Here is an 8,349-nt window from a genome sequence, read left to right on the forward strand (position 1 = left end):
CTTGTCTTGAGTTAATTTATTAAGTTTCTAAGTTGCATGAGTCATTTGTTTATCCTATTTGAAGGCTTTTTGAGTCTATTTGTATATTTTCTGGGTTCTTCAAATATTTGTTTTTCTTCTCCTTGGCTATTGAGAATGAGGAGTTGTCGTCATAGTACAGAGCCCCGCCCCTATCCGCCATGTTGGCAGAATCCTAGCGAGAAAACGCCGTTCTCTCCATTCGTTTACATTGTACGCGTGTGTTTTTAAATCAGTAAGTGTATACAGTACGGAATTGCAAGAACATGCCTGGAAATCACTGCTGTGTGAAGAACTGTTCCAGTACCTCACACAATACGTTTGGGAAACATAGGAACAACGAAATACGTTATTTTAGGTTTCCTAAATGGATGCAGCATCAGGGAGAGCAGGTGTCTGACCTGCTGCAGGGAGCTCGTAAGGATCAATATTTTGGATGCTGGACAGTTTCTCCAAATACCGCTGCTTTGCGCTTGTAATAAGCTTGTCCCTGTAAGGTCCCTTTTCTTTTGCCTTATCTCTCTGCATTGCTTTGCTTTCTTTCTTTCTTTTGTATTAGTCTCTGCCCTGCCGAAATGACAAATGCGGGAAGATATCCGTTAAGATATCCGTTAAGTTAATGGCGTTGCCCCTGGCAACCAATAGATTCTTCTGCCAACATGGCCGACCGGCCGACCGGAGTCACGTGACTCCTCATTCTCAATTGTTTAGTTGATTCGGGATGGCAGCAAACAATTAGCATGAACTTAACTAGCATGCAGCAAAATCGTTGTTGTTATGGGAACCTGTCGTTGCGGATTAATTTCGAACTGTTATTGACCGTAACCGAGACTACGTTTTAGATGTTGCAAATTAACTTGATCGAATACATCCGAGCCGTTCATAACACTGCAGTTATGAAAAAGCAGGTGTTCTGAACACCGGCCAAAAGCGAGTGTTTACCTATTTAAGGGGGCGGACCGTATTGTAAATTAGGATGTGATGACGACATCAGCTGGGCTGACGCTGTTTGTGGTTCTCAGCATCTTCGCCACACCCCCGCCGTCTTCTTCCGCGGTGTGCAGCAGCAGCAGTTCCAGCAACAGCAGCATGATGCGATCCGCCCTGCTAGTTTTGGCTTTGACAGCAGTCTCCAATGGAATTCTCCCTGAGATAGTGGACTCAGGGATCAATCACATCCTGGAGGGAAAACCATACCTGGACCGCATGTTTGTGGAAGTGGAACAGCTCCCAGAGGATCCGCAGCAAAAGCCCGAGGATGCTTTCCCTCAAGTAGGCACCTCTCAGCCAGCATGTTGCTGTTTACATGACATGGCATTAAGCTATCTCACTGCAGGTGCTGATAATCTTCTAGTACACAGTGGAAATAAATATCTTGCAGCTGTGGAAGGAGCTAGAATCTGAGTTTTCTTTATGCATACTATCATAATCCCTCTAAACAAACCAGAGTGTCAGTAGGAATCTCAATAGCCACTCTGTTCACCACAATGATACAGCTTCTGATAAGGTCATTGATAATGAATCTGTTCACTCCTCAGCAGAGTAGGTAGGCTTGTAAACAGTTAACAAAAGTGAGATTGTTTGTTCAGCCTTGGGAATGAAACTTAACAGGACTCACCTTTGCACAGGAGACAAACAACATTACTACAGCTGATCAGGCCGGTGACCTGGGGAACAATATTGATCATGTAAGTCCATTCTGTTTACTTGCAGTCTTAAATCATACGCTTTAAAAAAAACAGCCCAGTTTGAATTTCCCAATGCTGTAAAGATTGCATAATCCTGACTCAGCAGTCTGTCTGCAGATGAGCTGAACCCAGCGTGTACGGTGTACTCGTGTCCGTCAAATCAAAGTGGAGAACAGTGAAAATGTGCAGGCCAAGAGCACCTATCAAAATGGTGACTGTACGAAACGTGTGGATGAATAAGTGATGATGCGCTTTGAGCTTTTTCCTGCAACTAGAAATCATCGTGGGAAGCTTGGTGTGAATAATTTAAGCAGGATTCTGAAAAGATGAGACAATGACTGAAAACAAATTCTGTAACTATTTAAATAAGCTGATAAAAGACATTTAAAGAAACAGAAAAAAGGTGATCAATAACTACCACGACTAGGGTGAACTTGATATAAGGCAGCATGAAATGAAAAGTTCAAATTACCGACGCAAGATGTGATCTTTCCCTCTTTCTGGTCTTTATAGGGATGCATGACTGATGGTGACTGTGGGAAGGGAAGGTACTGCTCTTCTGGCACACGTAATTCCAAGTGTCAGCCATGCAAGGAAACCGACGTGGTGAGAGATTCAGCTTTACTGCTTTGGTCTTAAATGCTCTGTTTGCCAAATCTGCGGATTTCAAACAGCCTCCACACACGTAGGAGGAACAGTGAATAACTGCCAGCCATCACAGAAATGTTTATTCATAGACCACGATATAACCTGAATGCGGTTGCTGTTTTTTGTTTGTTTTTCAATCACGACGACGCTGATATTGCGGCTGAAACGAGGACAGAATATTCCGCAGGGGTTATCTGTCAGCAGACTGTTTTTTTTCTGTGTATAAGTCAAATGAACAGGAAGAAAATCCTGCAACATATTTAGCTGTCATTGCTGTCTCTCCACACACACACACACACACGATATGAACAAATGACAGACTCCATACCACTGTGGCAAATGTTTCTGATATATTTTGATGCAGTTTTTGTTAACAGAGCCCGAGAGTCCATTATATCCACTGTTTATTTTTAAGAAGTTTGTTTCGCTGCTGTGCTCATATTTTCCAGCTTATTTTGGTTGACTTTGATACAAATTCATGAGCATATGCCCTCCACTCAGCTGCAGAGAGCGTCCACACTCTCCTGTTGTAGAGTTCATGAGTTGTGTCCATTCTTATTGACGTATAACGTACTAATTTCCACGGCAAACTTAAGACAATTTCTTCAAGTTACTTGGAAAGCATTCCATATTTTTTCTTCTTTCTGTAACATTTTGAAACAAAACTTTAAACTCCTTCCTATTTTATCAGACTACTGGCTTGAATGGCCTTGACCCGAGTCATAATTAGGGCAAATAGGACCTAATTGATTTTGCAGATGACAGTATTTCATTTTAGAATCGTATTAGTCTAAATTGGATGGCAACAACTGTTTTGTTGGACACAATGCTATCCAAACAAGAGGAGTTGTTGTGTCAGGACAACAGACGCACACACACTTTCAGGCTACTGGGGTTTCACATGGACTGCATTGCAGTGTGTCCACAAGTGTAATTGGAGTGTGTTGTTTGTGAGCGTCACATGGAAGGACAGCACGGGTCAAGGTTAAACAACAGCTCCTCCCTTCTATCTGCTCTCTCAAAGAACAGCTGGAAAATGTCATTCTTCTCATCTTAATGCTTTGGTTGTAGCCTGTTGTTACCGATCTGCTGAATTCATAGTGTCTTAGCTGGATGAAGTGGTGGTGGTGCTGTAGAGCAAAAAGCAAAGCAAAGGGATACAGACGGTGGCAGTCTGCCAAGCAGGGGTGCAGTGGACAAGGATGTTATATATGCGCAGAGGACGGTATCTGTGTCTTTTCAAAAATCACTGCACTGAGGACATTTGCATGGACGTAATCAGAGCACCGCCATCAGACACCGGCTGACCTGCTGATCTCATTAATGTTTAATCAAAGAAAGTCTGCAGACCTCACGCTGAGAGAATCGTTCATGTCATTAAAGCCGCTCTGACTTTCAGCCGCGTTAAGTTTAAGCGGAGGCGCTGCTCACGCCTCTCTGACTTTCAAAGTAGCAGAACTGACTAACTAACCAACCCACACTGTGAGTGTTTACCCCTCAATAGTCTAAAAAAGAAAAGCCCGTCTTCTTCTTCTTCTTCTTCTTTTTTTCAGTCCTGTACTAAGGATGTGGAGTGCTGTGGTCACCAGCTGTGCGTGTGGGGTCAGTGCAGCCAAAACGCAACAAAAGGCGAGGCTGGCAGTACTTGTCAGTACCAGACCGACTGCAGCCCAGACCTCTGCTGTGCTCTCCATAAAAGTACGGTGCGGCACACAGAGCAGAGCATTATGTACACATCAGTCATTGTCTACTTTCTCTCAGAGCATGCATGTGCGCGTTTCCTTTATGTGCTCAGCCCTGCTCTTCGCCGTTTGTTCGTCCAAGCCCATTGAGCGCGAGCAATGCTTCGGTGACTCCAACCACCTGATGGAGCTGTTGTCCTGGGACACGCAGGATGAGGGGCCGAGGAAACACTGTCCCTGTGCAGGAGACCTCCACTGCCAGCACCTGGGGTGAGTCCAGCACGTTTGATAGAGCAAAGGTCAATAGGGCTCGGGCACACGCGTTGCATTCTGGGATATGGTCGCCATATTGGAGGCACAATCTCGTAAACAAACCCTGAGGCAAGACGGAGATCAAGGACCAAACAGTGAGAGAAAAGTGAGAGAAAAGCATGTTAAAATCGAAGAAAGGATGTGGGATATACCGGGATACATTACAGAAGGAAGCCAGAGATCGGTACATACAGAAGATTGGCGTTATAAACGGACTGGACCCTTATGAAATACCGAGCAAGGAATGGATTGTCGACGAAGATTTACTGCCTAAGTTCACCCTTTCGGACATAATTGCGTATATAGTATGTGGTGTCAGTGCTTATACTTTGCAACAGTTTCAATTATAATGACACTTTACACTTTTGTCATGTTACTCTACTTGTAAATAAATAATGAAACACACACACTTGGCTGTATCTCAAAGCATATTTATTTCAGACGACTTCAACTTTGCACAACACTCCTGCTCATGGTGGTCAGAGTACAACATACAGACACAATCTTGTCAAAGAATGTTTTGTCTTCACCTTCGCATGGCAAAACTATGTTGATAGGTACTTTTGCTGACAAAAAGGTGTATTGTTTCTGACAGTTCCAATCGCCCTTTCCATGTGAATTTGGAGATGGGCAATTTTCCACATTAGATTAAGATTAAGATCAGATTTATTGTCATGTATACATGCATACACACGAAATTTGTCCTCCGCTTTTAACCCATTGAGACATCCCTTGCTTCCAACTGACAGTGTCCTCTTGTGAAGGCGGGGATCTTTACCTCAGCACACAAAAGTCTGTAACTTACCAGAATGAAAATGCAGAGAACACACTCTCATGGACACCGGGATTGAGTGGAAAGTTATGCTTGGTCGTCTTACAGCAGCGATCCATGCTAGTCGACAACGCTTTGTTATCTCGGACACTTGGTCTCCGTGGGTGCGCCTCCAAGCAGGAAACCGGTAAAAAGATAAACCATTTACGATTTCCCCCCCATTCCTGTCACGGCTTACGCTATTGCACCCCACGACACAGCAACGTGCGACCATAGTGGCAAAGACTATAAGTAAAATAGATAAACCAACGAAGAAAGTTCCGAGACCAGGCGGGAGTACGTCTGCGCGCAGTGGAAAACAATGTAAACAAAACAGTTCTGAGCCTCCAGTATGGCCGCCGCTCACGTAGTGACGTCACGTGCCCGAGCCCTATTTCTCATGTAGGCTATTCTGTCCAAATATATCACAAACCTCTAAGACTTTATGCTCATGCCTGTGCGCAATGATGTGATGCTCCCCTGTTTGACAGGCGAGGGTCCATGTGCCTGAAAGGAGAGGACTCGAGTGAAGAGGACTTGACCGACTCCCTCTACTCAGTGATAGACTACATCCTTTAGACACTTTTTAAAGGGACACTATGTAATAAATTAAGTCATTTATTAGCTCAAATCAACATATTCATTCATAAGTTAGTCCTCATTGGTGTAAAATGATCTCTGTCAAAAATCTCACTTATCCTCCTGAGTGAAGAATAACTAGTCTGTATCTACATAGAGCAGGTAAGCTCCATGGAGGCTGCCATGTCCTTCCGGTCTATGAAAAATGACGAAGTGCCGAGAGGGACATAAAGCACTTCGAATCGCGATTTCCCCACCAGGCCTACAAGCAGAAATGACGTCATTGTGACGTCATTTCCGCCAAATGGCTTATTACAGCCGCTAATGCTAAATAGATTTTATACCTTGGCACATATGTCTTTGTGTTCATTAGCTTTCTTTTTGTAAGTGCATCATCTTCTTCTTTTTATTATTATTCCTATGCTCTCCCTGGATATCTTCTTTTTGGCATTATGCTCACATTTGTAAACTGTTATTTTGTAGATTTACTAATAAAGTTTAAAAAAAAAAAAAAATGCTAAATAGATTTTATCTCGTAAATGATCCCACTAATAATGCATTGATTGTTACCAAACTTCTGCCGTAGTACACATAGGCTCTTAACTCACAAAACGAGGCATTAGAAAGTTTGTAAGTTTACCGGGAGTTTATTTACCGCTGCTAATGCTCCTATTGCTAACGCAGGCTAATGCTAAGGCTGCGTCGACGTCACTTCCGGTAACTCCCGGAATATGACTAATTGCATTGCTTGCACACCAAAGGAGATGTTATGTTATCTGACATGTTATCTGTCATCTGTATTCATAGTGTTGTTGTATGTGTGTTATGTAATCCTTTGTACTGTGTGTCTTGATTTCTTTTTGTTTGTATGGACCTTGAGTCTGAAGCTATAGCTTCTTGAATCTTGACACATTCCGCTTGCCGTAGTTCAAGAAGTTGCAGCGCACATTTGAAAACGTGAGGCGCTAGAGAGCAAATTCATTCAACTTTGAAAATAAAATTGCACCACTAGATGGGGGAAGAAATTACATAGTGTCCCTTTAATTTAACTTACAATACCTTGTAAACAGCGTGACAGGTATCTCCACAGGCTCTTCAGCTTTTTTGCAGAGTCGCTGCACGTTCCTTTTCTTTTTTTTAATCCAATGTTGTACAGCTTGAGAGCATGGAAAATACAGTCGATGGAAATATGCATTTTATTTGCTTTATTGGAAACCTGCATATGAATCAGCGCAGCCAGAGATTGATTATCCGTGTAACTGCTCCCCTCATAGGTAAAGTTTGTTGCCATGTCGCCTGTGAAACGAACGTTTCACCACAGCATCGTCTTAGTGAGATCCAAACAGTCTTAAACATTATTGACATATGACATATTTTAAGTTACTGCACTTACTTTGAGTCACGGTGATGAAGAACAGAGATATTACGACAGTAATGTTGTTATACCTGTCATTTCTCTGCAGGCATGTCACTACGGGTGTATATGTACATCTTATGTGGTTTTCTTCCAATTCTGGTGAGTTATATGATGAAAACCAAATGTAATCAAATTGACATCCTCGTGCAAAGCTTTCTTTTTCTGCCCTTTTCACTTATGGCCAACAGTTTTTGGTTTCTCCTTCTGCTGCCGAGATCTTGGCATTGCTCTTCTCCACAGGGGCGATGGACAGTTTTAGTTAGAACTCGTGCTACGGTCTGTGTTGTTCTGCTTAAATCCATTCCAATTGATGGCACTCTTTATTATATGCGTATTCTTTACTATGTAACACCCTATTTTATTAAGTCTATTGTCCTTTAGGCAGTATATAAAAAATAAATACCCTGTAGTCAACCCGAGCTCACATTAACCCACGTGTTTTGATGAATTCACTGAGGAGAATGTTACAAGTGAAATAAAAAGCCGGCGACGCTGTATGGGTTTGTCGTCTGCTGAACACTCAGGAGGAAGAAACTCGTTCAGCCGGCCCGCCATCAGCCCCGCAGCTCTTCTCAGTTCTGTAGAGCATCTCTTTGTCGGCTTTGTTTGTCGGGGTAACCCTTGTACAGGATGGCAACGCTGTATATCCACACCTGTTTCAAGAATGCTGTAACCAAATAAATAAATGACAAAATAATCCTTTAGGAACTTGCTTATGTGGGGTTTAAGACAAAAGTACTAATGGAATGCGTTTTACCATAAATAAATCAAATCAAAAATAAAAACACACTCTGGGCTCTCCTCATTAAATTAAATGTCCGCCAGCTCCTCATGTGTCAGAAGACACGAGTCAGATCAGGCAGCATTAAGAACACCCCAGAAATCAAACGTGTAGAAATTAACGTTCTCTATACATATTCTAAAATCAAATGTGAAATAAAAACACTGTAAAAAAATCAGGAGGAAAAGTTCACATTTTAAGTTGTGAAACGTGGATTGACTTTACTGCTATTTGGCAGATGAAAATAGTGTAACCCCCCCCCCCCCTTAAAACAGTTTACACCTTATATATGTAATCATATATTGTCCAGTTACTACTCACAGGCGTCTTGTGACAACTCTAATTTCTTTCACATCCGATCACATTTGCCAGTTTCCGGATCAATTCTTTGATTTATTAAAAACTCATGAGCT

The 8,349-nt window shown here is 42.4% G+C and overlaps 1 protein-coding gene across 1 annotated transcript; it reads left to right on the forward strand.

The window, feature by feature from the left end:
• The first annotated feature begins 1,047 nt into the window (after positions 1-1,047).
• On the forward strand, positions 1,048-7,852 carry dkk3a (dickkopf WNT signaling pathway inhibitor 3a). The gene is made up of 6 exons (XM_075460651.1): positions 1,048-1,290; positions 1,647-1,706; positions 2,220-2,312; positions 3,908-4,052; positions 4,150-4,306; positions 5,651-7,852. Exons 1-6 carry the CDS (start codon positions 1,108-1,110, stop codon positions 5,736-5,738), a joined length of 726 nt encoding a protein of 241 aa, XP_075316766.1. The 5' UTR covers positions 1,048-1,107; the 3' UTR covers positions 5,739-7,852.
• Positions 7,853-8,349: the final 497 nt, after the last annotated feature.

Source organism: Odontesthes bonariensis, chromosome 1 (genome assembly GCF_027942865.1).
Source record: "Odontesthes bonariensis isolate fOdoBon6 chromosome 1, fOdoBon6.hap1, whole genome shotgun sequence".
Classification (NCBI taxonomy): Eukaryota; Metazoa; Chordata; class Actinopteri; order Atheriniformes; family Atherinopsidae; genus Odontesthes; species Odontesthes bonariensis.